Source organism: Poecile atricapillus, chromosome 3 (assembly GCF_030490865.1).
Source record: "Poecile atricapillus isolate bPoeAtr1 chromosome 3, bPoeAtr1.hap1, whole genome shotgun sequence".
In the NCBI taxonomy this organism is placed as follows: Eukaryota; Metazoa; Chordata; class Aves; order Passeriformes; family Paridae; genus Poecile; species Poecile atricapillus.
The window spans coordinates 29,836,653-29,856,270 of NC_081251.1; the positions used below are offsets into that span (position 1 = coordinate 29,836,653).

The 19,618-nt window shown below is 35.6% G+C and overlaps 1 protein-coding gene across 4 annotated transcripts in view; it reads left to right on the plus strand.

The window, feature by feature from the left end:
- Positions 1-19,618, plus strand: part of SMAP1 (small ArfGAP 1) — an 89,568-nt gene that overhangs the window by 41,440 nt on the left and 28,510 nt on the right. For 2 of the 4 annotated variants that reach the window (XM_058833855.1, XM_058833853.1), the window contains exons 5-6: positions 22-96; positions 4,240-4,320. In XM_058833855.1, coding sequence (XP_058689838.1) covers positions 22-96; positions 4,240-4,320 — 156 coding nt within the window. The remainder of the gene's footprint in view (positions 1-21; positions 97-4,239; positions 4,321-19,618) is intronic. The other 2 variants (XM_058833857.1, XM_058833856.1) reach the window with 1 other exon arrangement.

The window sequence follows — 19,618 nt, forward strand, 5'->3', positions numbered from 1 at the left end:
TCTCTCCTCTGTTTTGTACAGATCTCATCTGATGCTGCTCAGCCTTTGGCATCTTCTCCTTCTCTGCAAGCTGCTGCTGAGAAGAGCAAAGCAGAGGTATATTGGTTTTGGGTGTAACTCTTATCAGGTTACTGCTTTGCACAAATGTTTACATCTCTATAGAGTAATTTCACTGAGGTAACTTGAGAGTTTGATTTGCTGTTAATTCTTCACACGTTTGAAATATATCTCTCCTTTTTTTCTTGGACTAGCTAAATGAAAAGAGCCAATACAACTGCAAAGTATATGTGTGGTTGTTACCTCTTGGTGTTTTTATGTCAAAATTCTGGTTCTTTTCAGATTTTGTGTCACAAAACTGTGGAAAACCCATTAATTCCCAACTAATGGGCATGAGTGATACTGTCCTGTCTCATCAGGGATAATTTCTGATATCTCTTTCTGTATTACTTGCTTATTCCAGATTCTAAATTATCAGTATTGTTCCAACCATTTAGTTCATTCTCCTTGGAGATAAATATAGAATTAATTTGAGTCATACTGGTTTTAATATCTCTTCTGGCTGGGATGTGTGTGTGCTAACACATTTGCTGTTTAGATGGGTCTTTGAAAAACGTAACACACAAGCAAGTAGTAGATGAGGCATCATTTATATCAACTTACAGTGAATTGCACAATTTGCAACAATAGTAAGATACATTTTTAGAATGTGAATGTCGAGTGTTAGGTTCTTTTGGATACTTCACTCTAAATTGAGACTATACACTATACGAAATAATTTATGATGTGAACATAAATCAAGCTTTTTCCTTTTAAATACATAAAATTTGGACAGAAGTTATAAATTATTTTTGTTCAGCTATATTTAAACATTAATTAAAATTTAAATGACAGTGTCATGGACTAAGGCCACAAACCTTGTTGAATTTGTCATGTGTTTTAAGTTGTACCAGGAATAGCAGCAGCTGCTAAAAATGAAACTTGCCTTTACATTCTTATCCACCTCTGTTGGTGCGTTCACATTTATAAGTTCTTTTGTGTAACTAGTATGCAATGTTATACGAAATGAAACTTGGAAAAAAATTTATAATATTTCCCTAGAATTTAAGACCAATATAAAGTCAATTTAATTTTATGATCTTCATAGTGCTTTTTGACTGCTATTGCAAGTAATGAAACACTTGACTGGAAGTTCTGGCATGAATGCAACATCTGAGAAATGTTTTTATTTAGTCTGAATTCATTTTTATCTAATGGAGCTGAGGCAGAAAACTTGAATATTGAAATCAGGAAGTGTGAAGATGAAGGACTTGCAGATTTTAAAGTCCACAGTGAAAATTAAATGAATGAAAATAAAGTTGCTGGGAATCAAGATTGTTTCTGTAGACTCTGTGAGATGTGGAGGTAGAAACATGGGAAAACAGTTTATTTTAAATGTTAATATATTCACTGTTAAGCTTTCAGACATTTTTTAAGGGCAACAAGAGGTAAATATTTATATTTGGTCACCTTTATGGAGTGTTTGCCATATGAAAACTTGCTGCAAGCCCTCCTTCTTCTTGAAGTCTTGAAAAATAAGTGTTTCCAGATACTTTTCACTCCAGGAGTGAGGTTTCTTTGAGGAAACATACTTTAAAAAAATGTTCAATTCAAACTGGAAATCAGGACATACTGAAAAAAATGCAAAAACTGTAACTCAGCTTTCACTTAAACATATTCAAGGAAATTAAACATACTGTGATTGAAAAGTAAGAGTACTTACATGACATTTCAAACAGCGTTTCCCAGGAGCAGAGGAATCAAATCATAGAATTGTAGAGTCATAGAATGGTTTGAGTTGGAAGGGCCCATAAAGATCACGTAGTTCCAATCCCCTGCTGTGGACATCCAGTAGACCAGATTGCTCAAAACCCTATCCAACCTGGCCTTGAACACTTCCAGGGATAGGGGATCCATAGCCTCCCTGGGCACTCTGTTCCAGTGCTTCACCATCCTCACAGTAAAGAATTTCATTCTAGTATCTAATCTAAACCTGCCCTCTTTCAGTTTGAAGCTATTCCTCTTTCTCTTGTCACTGTCCTGATGGAGTCCTTACCCATTGTTCCTGAAGCCCCCTTTAGGTACTGTTACAGGAAGACTATTATAAAAGTATCCCCAGAGTCCTCTTTCTTCTCCAGACTTAGACAACCCAAATTTTCTCAGCCTGTCTCAAGAGAGAGGTGCTCCAGCCCTCAGTCATTTTTGTGGCCCTTCTCTGGGCTGCAGTGGGTCCATGTCCTTCTGATGTTGGGGGCCCCAACTGCAGAGGAAGGGTCTGGTCTGTGAGAGCAGTGCAAAGGAGGAGGATCACGTCTCTTGCCCTGTTGGTCACACTTCTTTTAATGCAGTTGTCTAAGTTTCCCTGGCAGAAGAGATTGTTCATTAAAATTATTCAACAACTTGAGAAGGTTGGAGTGGGATGTGAAAACAGAAAATGAAAGACTTTTCAAAAAGTTGTTGCTCTGACAGTGTAATTTGTGTGTATTTTAGAATGTGGGTTGGTACTAGGGTCAATAAACAGTAATGGAAGAAAGGCTGAGCTTCATTGAAAGGCATGGCTGTGCATTGGTGTAATCCTACTTCAGTAGGACTGCAAGTCTCAGGTTATGTGACCTCAAAATAAAGTACTGCTCTATACTTGTCCCAGTCATACAGACATTTCTTGAACACCTTGTACTACCACAGCTGAGATACAGTATTGGCAAGGCCTCTAGTTTGGACCAATGTGTTTACTTTTGTGTTCTTATATTCAGTGAAATCTAAGTTGATCTCTGTTTATTTCATCAAAACAGATACTCCAGATTTCCCTATTGGGGTTTCATGACTGTGGTCATTGCTTTCTGTTGCTTGCGAGCAGGTGCTCAGTGTGATAGTCTTATTTTCCAGGAACTGAGTGTTCAGGTTAATGTCTGATGAAATAATTCCCATGGTTTAGTTGCGACTTAAGTAGCCCCAATCCATCTAGTAAATATGGTAAAAGTTTTGAAAATGAACTACTGGAAGTTTTGAAGAATGTGTTACTTGGATCCTCCCATGCCCGGGCACCTTCAAAAAAAACCCCAAACAAACAAAAAAAAAAAATCCCTTCATCCAAGTGTTAGAACCATATTAAGTAAATGTCATGGTATAAAAATTTTTAAATTTAAATATATACTAGATGTTAAAAAAAAAAGGAAAAAACTACAAACATTCCTTACTGACACAAACTATTAACTGTTTTATTTTAATACTGGAGCTGCATGGACAGTTCCAGCCTCTCAACCTTCTTCCTAATATCGGGAAAGTTGTAAACAGTAGTGTTTTCTGAAATAAGGCTGTTTTGAAGCTTTTGAGCAAATGGGTCTAATGGCCAAAGGGACCTTTAGGAGCTGCTGTTTCATTGTCTTTATTACTGATGGTAAACTCTTGTTTAATTAATTTAGTGTTTAAATATACACACTACGCCGTAGTTGTACAGGGTAAATGCAGGCAGACTAACTTTGTCAGCAATTGCTAACCTAGAAGTCTGTATCTTCTTCATGTTATTCCTTAAGGAGTATTTTATGCTTTGCTTCAGTCAGATGAGTCAGTAATTTTGGCACATTCATACATTAAAAACTAAAGTGAAGAAATACCTGTAATGTCATTATGATGCATGCAAAGTAAAGGGATCTTTTTATTTTCACTTTCTGGAGCAACATAATGTCTCATGACTCAGCTGGCCTGTCATATGGCCCAAGGCAGCTTTTTTACATTCAGGAGTATTTTTTAAGACTACTAGATTAGCTTTTAAAAATTAGTACCTTTCTGCAGAAAGCAGCATGCAATTTACCTTAGTCTGTTTCTTTGGTCAAAGCAGCTGACATCCACCCTTAATGACAGAGGCTGTGAGAATTAACGGAGATACTTATATAATTTTTTTCTCTTCAGCTTTGCTTAGCTTAGGGGAAGCAATACTGGGGATTTTTCCCCCCTTTTGTTTATTAAGCAGAAAAGCAGATGAGCAGGTGAAAAAGTGAATTTCTTGCATTTAATCTAAAAGTCACAGTATTTTTAGTATTAGTATTTGAGCAAAATGAGTCACTTCTGGAAGGAGAGCAGATAGAGGCATAAACTCTGATTTAAAAGGGAGTAACTGAAGATCTCTGTTTATAGTCTGTATGGCTGTAGACATTCAATATGTTTGCAAATTGGGTACTACCAAAATGCTTTTTCTTTTTGCAGAAGGAAAAAGAAAAAAAGAAAGAAGAGAAAAAGAGAGAGAGAGAATCAGAAAAACCATCAAAACAGTTAACAGCTGAAAAGGTAATAAGTGTTTCTTTTTTTCACAGTTATTTAAAAATGGCACATAGTATTAGATATGTTCAGAGATCTGGGGGAAAAAAATAATGTGTGTGTGTATATATATACATATACACACACATGTGTATGTGTATATAAGTTGTAATCTGGTTAATCCACATGAATTGTTTGCTTGTGCTGTTGCTTGCATACAAAGTTTGGTTGACCATGTGATGAAGAATGTGTTTAGGAGAAGAAATTGGTTAAGATTTCCTAAAGTTCAGGCTCAGACCATAAATCTAATTAAGGTTTTTAAGATTAGTCTTGAGTTGGAAGGGACATCGAGTCCCTTCACACAAGGATCATAAAGTCCAGCTATTAAGTGCACGGCCCGTATGAGGATTGAACCCCCAGGCTTGGTGTTGGTGGCACCATGCTCTGATCAGCTGAGCTAACCTCAAGGTCATGGACCACTGCTATTCTCACACAGAAAATTGTCAGTTTTGTTGAGTTCTGTATTATCATCTAATAATGTCTTTCATAAATGAATCCATTTTAAACCTAAATGTATAATCTATGGAATTTAATTTTTAACTAAGTAAATTGAAAATTTGCAACTAAGATCATGTTACAAAATATGACAAGCAAACCACTTAAGGTGCTTCTTTCCACAGCTGTATTAAAGCCTAATAAGCAGCCTTAGCAATGTAGGTACAATTAAAATTTCATGTGCACTTCTGCAGAGAGTCAATATTAAACAAAAATTAAATGGACAGTTTTAGTATTAAATATATTAATTTCTTTTAATACAGATGTTGTCTCTCCAATCTTGTGAATCCATTAATATGTTCAGGTCTGTAGTGCAGTGGGAAGAATGCATTGGAGTCACCGTTTGTCAGTTTATTCCCCGTTAGAGCTGTGTTACAGTTATGAAAAATGTTGTGCCTTCACAGACTATGATTGCAGATGTATTTCTTATTCAGTTTTCAAATAGAGTATTTTTTCATTTTAGGTAATGAAACAAGATACAAAAATATGCATAATTGGAGGGAAAAAAAAGCCCCTCCTCAATACAAATATCATTTTTCTTAAATTAGAATGCAAGTTTGGAATGAGTTAGTGCAGAAGCAGATTTTGTTATGACAATTCATGAAGCTTCACTGAGCTATTGTTATTGATATGGTAGGAGGTTAAAGTAAGTTTATGGATGACAATAAAAACATTAGAATTGATGATTACTGAAGCTTTATGGTGGTGTCCAGCCAAGTTAAATGTTTTATTTTGGTCCTTATAATAATATGCTTTAGTTATAAAGGCTAAAATCATTGCTGTAGTTTGGAAACATTAACTTTCTAGAGCCCAAAGATCTACTTTTCGACTGGGAGAGAGGGTTTCCCTTTTTAAGGATGCATGAACCTTGTTATGTGGCTGGGAATATTTGGTTAAGTGAGGGGAAGTGACAACAGAGCATAGTCACAGCTGAGGGATTATACTACTTGAAATAAAAAACAATTCTAATGCCACTGATTAGATTTAAATTTGAAAAGTCATTACCAGTTAATGATTAGGCAAATAAAAAGAAGTCTTTTGATTTTAAATGCTTGTACTACAAAATGTGGAATTTAGTAAATATATTTGTATTAGATAACCATGCTGTTGTAACAGCTGCAAAATGTTTGAAGCACTGCAGCATATTTTATTTCATTATTAATGTGTCAGCATTGACTGCTCAAATGGAGCTCATCTGTGTGTCTTCTTTTTAATTTAAGGTATTCTTCATGGTTGGGCTTTTAAAGGATCATTCATTCAAAATAAACTGCTTTTTGACTGTAAACTTTATATATTTTAAAAGTCTAGTTGCTTTCTATAATCCAAACGAAAGAGAGCTGTGTCATAGATTTGTTTCTGCTGGGCAGTGTTGGTGAGCTAGAAAACCAAAAGGTTTTATTTTCATACTTGGAATAATACATTGCTGCTTTCGTGGTGTGATTCTGCTTTAGGGAGCTGATAAATATTGGTATTTCAGTAATAATGATGCACTTCACGTCTAGGTAGAGACTAGCTATAGGATCTTTTAAATATTGCCTCCTGAATCAGCAGGGGAGTGCAGGCATCTTGACCATCATGTCTATTGTGTTTTCAGCAACCACATCAAGCAGTCAGTTGTTACTTTTCCCAGTTCCTGGCAGGGGAAACAATATGAGAAATCTGAACACTTCATATGTAAAGTCACTGGTTGCCTACAGGCATGATTTATCTCCAGTCTAGTTATTCCAGGCTTGGGAAGTTAATGAATTAAAAATATGTGAGCAAGCAGTTGACAGTTCTGTCACAATTTTGAGACTTCTTTTAGATTAAAGTAATTCAAACAGTGTTTTAGCTATCCTATAGAGGACTCAATAAAGATGGAAAAAATTAGAAGTCTTAAACTGGTAAAAAGATGAATCTAGAGAAGACTTAAGATCTATTCTCGTGTCATGTACTCCTACAAGTCTTCAGTTCCTAGTGACTTTGATTTTATCTTTTGTTGAGATTAAATTTCTCAGCTCTTAAAACAAGAATAAACATCCTAAAAATTTAAAACATTCAGTTTCAATTCTCATGTTCTTATCTCTGCTTCACAGAGCTGATTAATTTGCTCCTACATCCATTTGAGAGTCTTTCTCTTGTCACTAACTAGATCCAGTCACTAATTGATCCCTAGTGTTTAGCAAACTAAATGTCTAGCATGATTTCTTTTGGATTTTCAAATATTACTGAAAGCTTCTAGCATTGATTTAGTAAGCTTATGATGGAAATATTGCATTAATGTGTCAGGTAATTATGGCATGAAAGATACTTTGTTGATTACCATGCTTGGATAAACAAAGAGCATCATCTTTAAACTGATTTAATAGTGAATTTTCTTGCTGAAATTGCTCTTCAGTACAGAGTCATCATGTGCTTGAAGTGGGTTTCAGGGGAAATATTTTTTTGTGAGCATTCACATTGGACAGTTCACATGCAGTGTAGAATTTCCTCAAGATCAGAGAGATCTGTTGCAGATAAAAAGGAAGGATACTTGTTTGACTGTTTTTCTGAGCTGTTCACTTACTCCTTTTGAGTATTACGCTATTTCCACAATTGCAGATCTCAAGTTTCTTTAGCGCTTCTGCTGAAAGAAACCTTATCCTTACAGTTACTTTGGAGAAACAGGGAAAATACTGCAAGAAAACTGCTGAAACAATTATTATATAATTTTTCATGACATGAAAACTGAGGCCAGGTTATTTGACATGTTCGCTCAAAGCCCAGCAACAGAAGTGCAAATTTTTGCAGTATTAGAAATGTGTTGAATAATCAAACTGAGCTAATTGTGTGCTTCTTAATGTTTCCTGTGGGCCAACAGCAGGATAATAGCTTAAGGTAGATTGTCATGTAGTGGAAGCAAGTTTTACATACTCTGTACAGACAACTAAGATTAAGAGATTTTAAATTGTCTATAAAAGTAAGTCTCATGTTGTAAGACTGTGTTTTATTATGGGGAGGGGAAGAAAGTCTGTAGTTTGGCCACCAATCTTACATGTTTTGTTGGCAGTTACACAAGAAAGTCTTTAATTTGTAGGCAGGAAAAAACATCTATACTTTTGCTAGCCATTTTTGAACTTCATCATTCTGCCTGCCCTTTCATCAGCTGCTGAGGAGCTTTCCCTTCTTACTAATTACTCTTCTGCACAGCTGAAGGTAGTGAAATTTCCCTAATCAGCCATGATTTTCTTTTTGGGTTTTTTTGGTCCTTTCTTTTCTGCTTAAGATGACTGAAAAAGTTCTCTGGTCAGGAACAGGATAAATCACTGAATTCCTTTTATTATTTCTAGCATAAGTAGAACTCTTGTTCATCCTTGAGTATTTGGATATGTTCAATTTAGAATTATTTGTGATTTCAAAAAGAATATGTACCATAAGTATTCTAGTTGTGCATGAGAGAGCTCTCAAAGCCTCATAGTAGTTTCCTGAAATAAAATTTCACTTGTGTAGATAGTTCAGGTGAAGTTTCTTCTTGGAGCACAGAGGAGCACTTTAGGTAAGCTCCATGCTATTCTTCATGCAGCAGGTTGGAGCAGGCTCTGTGTGCACTCCATCTGCCTTATGCTTGTTTTCCACTGAAAGGAAGCACAGAAAAGTAGATGAGGTGCATTTAGGTCATTTGGGCTGAGTGATCAGGGGCATGGCTGGGACATCCCCAGTGTGAACTGGGGAGACAGTGTGCCCCAAGGATAAACAAAAGCTGCAGAGTGAACTGAGGAATATTGTTCACAAGCCATCAAAGAGTATAAGGAATAATATTTCATTTAGTAGAGGCATTTGCTTTGCACTATTTAGAACAGTGAAGTTGGACTGAGCTGTATGAATGACTTCTTGAATTTCAGAGGAACCAGGACTGTTTAGTTTTTCAAGACATATCTGTTTATGCACTTCTGCAGTACAAATTCAAATGAAAACAGCATCACTAGGTGTGGTGTGACACTGTGAGGCTCTGGAGTGCTCCCAGAGTAAAGAAGAAGACAATTGGTATGCCTAAATGTTCAGATTTTTGTAGGGTTCAACTCTTTATGTAGTCTAATTTTGAAATAAAGAAAATGTGGTATGCAACAGTGCTAACAACCCAGAATTAAGCCAGAAGTTATTTGGAAAACTGTCCTTGGAAAACTTGGTAAGTATTTCTAATATCCAAAATTAGAAAGTTCAGATAAGTCCATGACACTGAATGCTTTGGAAATGTTTGGGTTCAGCGCTCTGTAGCTTTCTTTGTGGTTTAGAGGTTTTGCATGAGTCGAATACTTCCATGAAAATATTGTGATGTTTTGAATGTAAAATACTACATGTTGAGGACCATCTAAGTTAGGGAAATAAACCCCTTTAGGACAAGATTGTGTTGTACGAGGATAGTAAAGTTAAATGGTTAGGATATAAAGAATGAAGTGTTTTTTTTCACTGAGTACTGGTGCATTTGCAAACTAATATCAACACACAAAGATTTTTTTCATTCTGCTGAACATATCAGGATGATGAATTGTTCTGAAGGACTGCAGCAGTTACACTTGATTAACTGAAGTTCAATATGACACTGTGAGTTAGTTGGTTTTATTGTATTGCATTTTGAATTTGAAACTGACTGTTGTTTTTGTATAAAGTTATTTCAAGTGACAGGAATGGGTCAGTTGGAGGTTACTTTTCAATGGTAGTATATCAAATGCTGGTTTTCTTTCCCAAAATGAAGACTAAATTGGCAGATTAAACTTGGCAGTAGCAGCTAGCTGCTGCCTCTCAGTCAGCTGGTACCAGGCAGCACCAGATGGCCTGTATTACAGAGGTACAGACATCAGTTTATTTGCATTTCGAATGTACTGGAGAGCCCCTCAAAAGTGGGGACAACTCATACTAGCAGCTTTTCCCCTCCAGATAGGAAAAACAGTATCTGATACTTATTCAACCAAATAGGAAGAACTTAATGTATCTTAAGTCTTCCCCTGAAGACAGCTAAAACTCACAGAAAAATCAGCCTGCCTGGACAATTGAGGCAAGGAGAACTATCAGTCCCTCTTATTTCTCTGGTATGTAATTTGCTTATCCAAAGTATTACAAGTTATCATTCCAATAATTTTGTACTAGAAGTGAGTTGGAGCAAATAGTGCTTTAGTGTTCTTCACTTCCTTAAAACTGAGTAGCACTGTAAGAATGCATGGAAGAAATGAAAGCCTGCAAAATATTTACTGTCCCCCTAAACACCAGTTTGGTGAAAGTGATCTGTGTGTTTACTTTTAACTTGTAGGAAAAAGTGGGTTCACAAATACTGACCTGAATGATAATTTAAATGCAGAATCCCCTTATAAATATTCTAAATGTTTTCTTTGTTTTGATACTGTATTGTTGATAATTTGCTAAATAATTTGAATAGTTGCTAATAACATTTTTCTAGACATCTTAGCATTATTTGCCTGATTTCTTTTTAAAATATCTTTTCCTTTTGATTTTTATATGAAATGAAATATTACTTTAAATTGTAATAAAAAACCAATCATGTATATCATGGTAACAGAAAAATAGAAACCTGTTTTACTCTTTGGTTGAATACAAAGTTTTATTTAGTCTTTGTTTTCATAAATTCAGACTAAGCAGATAAGAACTAAAGCTCAGAATTTAGGAGTATGTGGTAAGACATAGGGCAGCCTGTTTCCCTGCCTCCTATCCCCACAAAGGGTGAAGAGTTTTAAGGCTTCTTGTTCTCCCAGTCTGCATTTTACAGTCTGTAGACCTCTCTCAGCCTGGTTTTACATTTCTAATCATACCTTCTCAGTCTTACGGAAGAGATCAGATTATTTTGGGTTCTTTGGTTGTTTTTAATGCTAATCTGGAAGAAAGTAAATCAAATTAGATTCTTCCCAAAACAGTACTATTCATTCCTTTTGCAGGTAACAAAGGACTACTTTTGTTTGAGGATTGCCATGAAAAATAGTCTTACTTAATGAAATTAATCTGTCATGGCTCTTATTACATATTTGCAGTTGTAGACAAAGGACTTAAGAAATAGATATTGCAGGTAGAAGCAATGAAAGAAACCCCTTTTTTGTCAGAAAAAAAAGAAAAGTTTTTATCTTTTTTTATGTTGGAAAAGGAGTCAGCGTTCAGGAAGGGTATCACTTTTTTTTCTTCAGCCCAGTGTGTGTTTGCTGTATCAGCTTGATCCTCTCAACTCTGGTCTGCAGCAGAACAGTATTTTAATGCAATTTAAAAAAATTCTATACAAGTGGATTCTAAAAAACAGTGACAAAAAGCTTGAGTAGGGGCTGCTTTGGTTAAATTTGCCTTTGTTTAACTCACCAAACTGTTTTTAACAGAAAGCTATTTTAAGTTTGGTTGATTTTAATTGACCCTCTGTTACGCTTTTGGTCCATGCAGGTTCAAAACATAATACTGCCTTGAGTTTCAGTTGATAATACTTATTAACAGATGGCATTTTCAGCTTGTGATAAGCTTAATCTTTTTTCCTGATGACTTTGACACAATTAATACTAACAACATTATTAATATTATTAATATTATCAATATTATCAACATTACATATGCTTATTTGTATATTGAACAAAATTAAGTGGACACGTTTAGACAAGCATGTACTAAATCAGCGTTACTCATGGGTGGATGCTGTCTTTAGGAAAAAGACATTCTGAGACATTTGAAACCACAGGACCATGCATGATTAAAACTGCAAATATCCAATCTCTCCTAAAAAGTTTTATAGAAATTACAGTGCTGGTTAAGAGATTGTGTACAAGCAGTCAAATGTGAAGGAACGAAATGCACAATGCATTTACCTAAGTGGTACTGATACATGGAGCGTAATGTAAAGAAGGATATGGATTGGATAAGATGAAGCTGATAAGAGGAAAAAGACTTTAATTTAAATAATGTTGCTCAAAATAATAATCTTATCTTGTTCTGAATAATAGGCTTCCTTTGTTTTCCTGAAATAATGCCAGTACTGGAGCATGGGCAAAGCAATAGACTGCTTTTGTGTGTTCTGTGTCATTTTACCATGCTTAAACTAGAATGTGCTTAATCTCATTCTGGTGTGTGAACATGAAGGTAGGGCAATAACGTAGTGGGAAATCCTGTCAGATGTGCAAATGTCACTGAAGAGTAAAGACACTGACTTATTTTTCATTAAAAATTATTGTAGATGTCACTGGCAATATTAAATCTCCAAGATGAGCTTAAGCTTTAAATGAATGATAATAATACACCATGTTTGAGCAATCTGTTGGTGTCATGCAACAACTCTGTGTGTCTTCCAGTTTAAATTCATAGTTTATTGTGTGTGTTTTGCTAAAAAAAATATTTCTTTGGACTGTTGAATTTATTGCATTTTGATAGTTGCTTTTGGCACTGGAACAGTTGTGTGGAACCTTTTATGATTTGGCATTCATACTGTTGCATAATTATGTCTTCACAAAGTTAACTCAAAGGTAGTTGGAAAATAGCACTGTAGCTGTGGTGTAGAGGTAGAAGCAAGACAAGATAGAAGCAGGGTCTTTCAACACAATTTGAAGGAAATGGACACTCTAGATAATTTTGTCAGATGATAATTATGATGCAAAATTAAGTTACCAGTTGCCTAATTGTTCAAATAACTGGCAGCTCTTTAATGCTAAATTCCTTACGTATTTTACATCAATCAGAAATGTTAACCCATCTGCAATGAATTGCCACTTGGCGCTGTTGAAAAAAGAATTGCAACTGGATGAGCTTATGTTTCAGTTTTACTTGAGATTTTTCTTTTATAAAATTGGTACCTGCAATTAGAAGAAAATGGGGCAGTTCTGAGATTGGTCCCCAGGCATGCCATTGTACTGTGGCAAAATAAATCTGTCCTGCCTCTCTGCTCAGCAAGTATTGTCTCTCAACTTGAGAATATTGTACTTCATGTCAGAGTAAGGTACTGCAGGCTTATCTCTAGGCAGAAAGTGTATTTTACACTGTGTAGTAACAGGGGTGACCTCTGCTCAGGAGAACATACAGATATTTTCGTCTTACCTATCTAACCCTCAGTTTACACTGTAAGTAGATATCAATGTATCTTTTTCCTTGGTTTAAAAGTGGATTATTATAATGTAAATGAAATGGGTTGGGCTGAATCTTAGCATTGATGTTGAAATGGATGACTGAACAAACAAATCAAAGGCCTTGTAATATCACTCTGAAGGGCCAGTTTTTAAACTTTGGCATCTTCGAAGCTGTGAAGATAAAAGCTGTAAAAGGCTTTTATATTTTGTAAGGATTGTTTAGGTATTCTATTTCAGAATACACAGAAATTTCTTACAGGTTCACAATTATTTAAACTGGAGGATTAGAAGCAGAAAGAGGCTTGACCTATTTCCAGTTGAGATGGAGGCTGCAGTGCTTATTGGTAGTTCATGTTAAAGGTTATGATAGTATGGAGGATGAAGACAAAGAAAATGGAGCTTGCCCAAGTACAGACAAATCCATTTTGGTATTGCATATGATAGGTTAAAATTACTTAGCTTTTAAAGTAATTGTTTCAAAGTGATTAACTTTGAAATGAGAACAAAATTGAGGAGAAAATACTCGGGCTGGCAGAAGACACTAATGTAGCTAATGATATGTAACTATTTATTAAACATTTCTCCCTCTCAGTAAGTTCTGCATTTGTGAAAAAGAATTATGTACATGTACGTGAGGATGATAAAGTACTTGTCAGCTCTCTCCTAACTTCTCTAGTAGTTAAAGAAAGCAACAAGCTGATACAGAAGTAAGAAAAATAAACCTGTGTGGCTATTTCAGTGTCATTAGCTGTCGCTGAAAGGATTGAATTTCTGTGGAGCTAATTGAGAGACTTTCTCAAATGCATCTCTAGAGAAATAGTATGCTTAGACTTCATAAAGTGTTTGTAGTATACTGTTTGTGATAATGATAGAAACTATGCCAGCACAGAGTATGAATCCAACACTCTGAGTAAATTGTCCTGACTCAGAGGTTGTTTATATGAAACACTATTCAGTGTGATGTTTTAAGTCTGGCTAAAACATAAAGACTGTGAGAATCAGATGAACAACAACAGGGGGCGAAGTAAAGTAGTCTAATCAGTATAGGGACAGTGATCTGCTTCTAATATCAAAGGAAAGTAGTAAGGTGGGTCAAGGAAAAAGATTCTCTCCCAGGAATACCGGGTGTGTAAGGGGTGATTACATAATAGGGTATAGGACTTGTTGTGGGGTGCAGAGAGAAAAGAATTTGGGGATGGGACAGAATTTTGTACACAGTTTATTATGGGATGCGACAGAGACCAAACCAGGGGAATATGGAAATCAAGGTTGATTGGGGTATCACTAGCATGAAGAATCAGGGGGGAAGTGGATAAAAAGGGGCAGTCACATAAGTGCTGATAGTTGGTCAGGTTGCTGGGCAGTAGAATTTTCTGAGCCTTCACTTGATCTCTGCAGGCTATTCTGTATTCTTGCCAAATGCTATTTGCAACTATAGAGCTTGGGTGCTTTATCTCTTCTGTGCCTGTGTGTGAGCACTTGCAAACTTCAAGTTCAGCTACCAGACAAGTGAGGTAAGAGACTACTGCTGGCCACTGGAAAGAAGCTGCAGGCCTGAGGAATTTGAGGGTCAGCACCTGCAGAGACCAATATCTAGAAGCCAACTATTTGCAAAGACAGCATGTCTAACACCAGCTGCCAGAGACAAACATACTGTGATCACACTCATGTGTTACCAAGTAGCACGTTTCATGCTGGACTAACCAGTGAGTAAGACAGAAGCACCTAGAAAGTTCTAAAGTATGAACTGATTGCTGGCTAAGGGTGTAGGGTCTGGATAGCAAATGAAGTTTCATGTAAAACACATTTTTCAGCAAAAAAACCCACTTTTTTATAGTTAAGCAAGAGATTGAGAAGCATACCTTCATGAATAGAAATGGAAAGCATTTCTTGATTGTTTTTTTACTATGAGCTCAGTCAGTTGCCATGCCTTCTTGTATGGAAATATATTAAAAGGAATTACAAATAAATGCCCTTTAGTTCTTATTGGGTACAATGATGTTGTATTACTTGAAAGGTTTTTGAAAGGAAAGTTATAAAAGAAAATAGTTTAACGAGGAACTGGAACTAATATAGCTGCATTATTGTAATCTTGTTGAGGCTAATGAGCATAATAGAAATAGAGTAGAAATGTGCAAACTCACTTCATATAACCATAATATGTGATTTGAAAACTGAAGGTATATTTAAAATAGCTTACAAAAATGCAAACCATGTTTATTGCATTTCACAGCTTGCAAAGTGAGATGCATTAAAACACTTTGATCCTAACCCGATTTATAGATCTCATAAGGAGACACTGGATTAGCTGTAAGGTGGATCTGTCTGGGTTTTCTGATTCATAGTGATTTTTTCTATTAAGATGCAAACCCCAGGTTTTATTGGATTAACAGCAGAATTCTTCTAGTTTATCTAAATCAAGTTCCATGACAAGATAATACAAAATAGGAAAAGGGTTGATAAACAGCTCTTTCTCTGCTTTTTGTATCCTTGTAAACAGGTCCTTGCTTTTGGGCTCAAATGTAGTAATTTCAAAGATTTACAGCAGGAAACTCTGCTCAAGTCTTTGCCTCCAGAATCTATGGAAAACTTGGATACCTCTGCACTCAGACTGTGTGCCTCTCCTGTTCTGCAGTCTTGCCATCCCTAGCTCAGCGCCAAGTTGCTGCATCTTGTTCTGACCATTACCTAGCAATCATCTTGCTATCTTTTGATGGTTTTTTTTCAAGTATCAAACTTAGGAAACAGAGCTTTTCCTCTTTTTTCAGACCCTATTCTGAACTTTTCCACTCTAAGAACCTAATATATTTGAATCTGAATGCATAGAACTATTATTTCAAACAGGGTTTAATGCATGAATATAAGAATAAAGATTTATCTCTGATACTTTGCCATAGTCTCAGCAGTAAGTATAAGAAGAAAGCAAACTTAATTTTAGAAAATTGTACTTTTACATGGTTCATACGTTGTTTGGAGCAAGGTAAAAGGGCCTCTGAAATTGTCTGGTGCATTAGAAAGGAGCTAAACCAATTCAGCTGAGTACAGGACATAAAAGGTTTTAAGCCTTCTTGGAATAAATTGACTAAAGTAAATGAGATCTGAGCTAACATTTTAAATTCAGTTAAAATACAATGTTAGTACTGCTTGGTCAATAAGTAAGAACAAAGGAATGGTCTTAATCCAGTTTCACAGAAACGATTAGCGTATTAGCCTAGACCCAGATAAAATCATATTAATGAAATAAGATTATGGTGCTGGGTCTGTTATTTCTGCCATGAAGTTTTTAATTCAAATGACTAAAAATATAATGCATTTCACATAATCTTGCTCAAGTATCTTACTCTGTGAAAATCTAATGAAATCCATGTACCCAGGTTTTTAAAGTGAAGATGTAGAACAAGGACCACTTTAAAAAGTTTTCCTTTGGGTTTGTATTTTGACTGAAGGACCTTCATGTGTACAGAATCATATTTAGCAGCAACAAAAAGCAATTTGGTTTTGGTTTGCTTAGTGCAAATGCCTAAAATAGGCTTACCCAGGTGAGTGTGAGTGATTCACTGAAATAATCAGAATAGATTCTTAAATAATAAATTTGCATTTTCACCTTGGCTTGGCTCTTTGGTTCAAGGTAGTTGTAGTTTGATAAATAAGAATGGTGGTGTTTTTGTTGTTGTTGACATGCAGGTTTTTCTCTTGATTAGAAATGCATCAGAATTTGATTGCATTGTTGCTGTAGTCTATACAACTTTGCCATGATACCACCATAGTTTTACTTGTGTTTCAGTATAGTACATCGGTTTTCTGTCTTTTTTGCTAGTCAGGCAAAATAGGAGTTCATCACTTGCTAAAAGTATCCTTAGTCTTGAAGAGTTAGTCTGATTTCTAAATTTCTTTGTCTTTAGTAGCAAGTCTGACAGAACAAGTGCTGGTATTTTATAGGATGGTAAGCAAAATAACACATTTCATCTTTAATGCCATTTGAATTAAATGTTATGAAAAGATTAGTCTTTACTGATTTTCAGGTCAAGTATGAAAGCTATAAAAGTATTCTTTTAAAATTCTAGCATGTGCCTATGTGAGTAATGCTGTAAATGAATACAGACTAAACTTTTTAGAGCGTAAGTGTCAGGAAAAATCATATCTACAAACTTATTGCAAGATATAGTAAATTACTAACATTATTTTCTCATATGGCAATTCTCAAGTGTTTATGATCTCCTGCAAGTTTTATTGCAAGCAGGTAATGAAGAGGGAAGGAATCCAATTGCTTTATGCACAAGGCATACAATTCCTATGTATTAAGAGCAAAGGAGAGCTTTTGTTCAGTAACCGTAGAGTTGTATATGAGTTCTAGCAAGTAAACTGGAAATTGCTTTTAAGTAAGTTAGAAGTGCTTTTCACAAAATTATTTGGTGTATCTTCAGCTTTCATAAGACCTCTTGTAGTTAAGGTAGGGAATATGAGTTAGAAATGCATTGGTTATCATATGTGTTTTAAACAGACTGAATTCTAGATTCATATGAATTTTTCATTTAAGTGGAAAATTGAGGAAATAATGTGAAGGAAAATAGGAGCTGATAAGTGGACTGGACAGCTGATGAATCAGATTTTTGACACTGACATCTTGCTTGAGAATAGGAGAGATTTTTAGATTAGTAACTTAAGACTGCTCTGACTAATGTTTTTTCTACTTTAGAGCTATTAATCATGTGACTTATGTCCTGCACTGTGCATGCTACCCTTTTAAATGCTCTCACACAGTGTAAATGAGAATAAGGTCACTTATACTAAATGCTGGTGTTGAAATCTGCTAAATTATTTACATTATGATCTTGCAGTAGTGAATTTGGCAAAATTCTGCTTGTTTTTAAAGTATTTGATGTGGTTTACATTTTTACTGGGTGTCACATCTTTTAGAATTGTTTAACCCTTAAAATCTGTACATATGATGGTAACTCGCTTCAGCGTACAGAGGCAGAAAATGGCAACTTGAATCTCCCATTTATAAAGAAAAAAAATCACACTATTTTCACTGTATGCTAGCACTTTTGAACCAGGCATTACCAAAAAGGTTTGTTCACAGCTGTCAATTCCCATGCAAAATGCCCTCAGCTGCCTGCCAGAGGAGAGTACTCTGGGGAACAGGGATGTGCAGAAGAGTAGCCCATAAATTTAGACCGTAGGCCCTGGAATGTATGATCATATTAAATAATGCTCTGAAAGGATACTAATGTGCTTACTCATTTAACAAACTTGTATTATTTTCTTATTTTACTACAACGGTGATTTAAAAAAGGCAGTGGATTTGACTGCAATGTACTCTTGGCTAGATCTGAATATTCTTACTGTTTTATCATTCAAAGTGTAACAGTTATCAGAGGACCTCACATATGCTGTCTGTTCTGTCAACTGAGCAAGCTTGTGTAAGGCTTTCTACTTCCCTCTTGTCTTTCCCTGCCCATCTTGTGCACCTAATAGCAAGATGTGTTTGGATGAAACTGGTGCTGAAAGCTGGGGAAGGACAAGCTTGTTTTGTAGTAAGGGAGCATCATTTCCAGCAGCTTGTAGAGCTTTTAGCATCCTATTACATATGTGAATTTAATAGGTGTGTGGCAGTCAGTTATGGTGGTACTGACCCTCCTTTTTGTTTTGCCCATATATAACCATATTCCCTGTAGACAATATCCTATGTGTTGTACTATAATCTTTGTACAGAGGAAGGAGGAGAATTGACTTGGCAATGGTTTCATGTTTTATTCTTTTTTTCTGTGGCAGAATGAATCACTCATTTAATAGTTATCTCTAAAAATAACTGAAGAAAATTTGATGAAATACCCCACTGATACATTCACCTTCCTACAGTATGTGACTTATGCTTCAGATGTTACTCAGTTTTCTTCACAGTCCCATCTCCAGCCTTGCAGTCCAAAACTGTGAGGAAGCATTGCTGCCCATTCCAGGAACTTGGAGTTTACCTTTGGATGAGTCAACTGCAAAAGTACAATACTCAGATTCAGATCTTTGAGGCTTCTGTACGCTGAGCTTCAGTGGGGAAACTGAATTTGGGAATTCGCAGTTGGATGAGACTCATATGTAGGTTCATTCACTTGACTCATGAGCTCTTTGCATCTGTTTGACAAAGTCTATAGAGTGCCAGAAAAAGGGAAGAGAAGGTGGTTGTGACAAAAATCTACCAACAGGGAAGGACTGCTGACTCCAAGTGTGTATGTATGTCTGTGTGTGTAGTCCCTGAATGTACTTAACGAGGTACTTGGATGTTGGCTTCCTTAAATTAGCAAAACAAGAAATATAATTGTGCAAAGCTAGCAAAATTAAAATGATACAAAGTATCATCACTCAGCAATAGCCAAAACCTGGGTGTGTTATCAACAGTGTTGTAGCCACAAATACAAAGTATATCATTGTATCGACTGCTGTGAAGGATGTGTACTCCATCCCAGCCAGACTCATACAGGCAATTAGTTTGAAAAATATACAGTATAAAGTGTCTATCAGAATAAACATCTTTATTCACTAATAATTAGCTTTAGAGTAACATATAAGAGAGGGAAACAAGTCTGTAAAATCAACTCTAGAACTTAAGGTGTGAATAAAGTAGTTAACAGTTACTTGCTGATTTATTTGATTTCATTTAACTCAAGAAAAGTATTTCACATAAATTAGATTGGACTGGAATGGTGTAACTAGTAGTATATTGA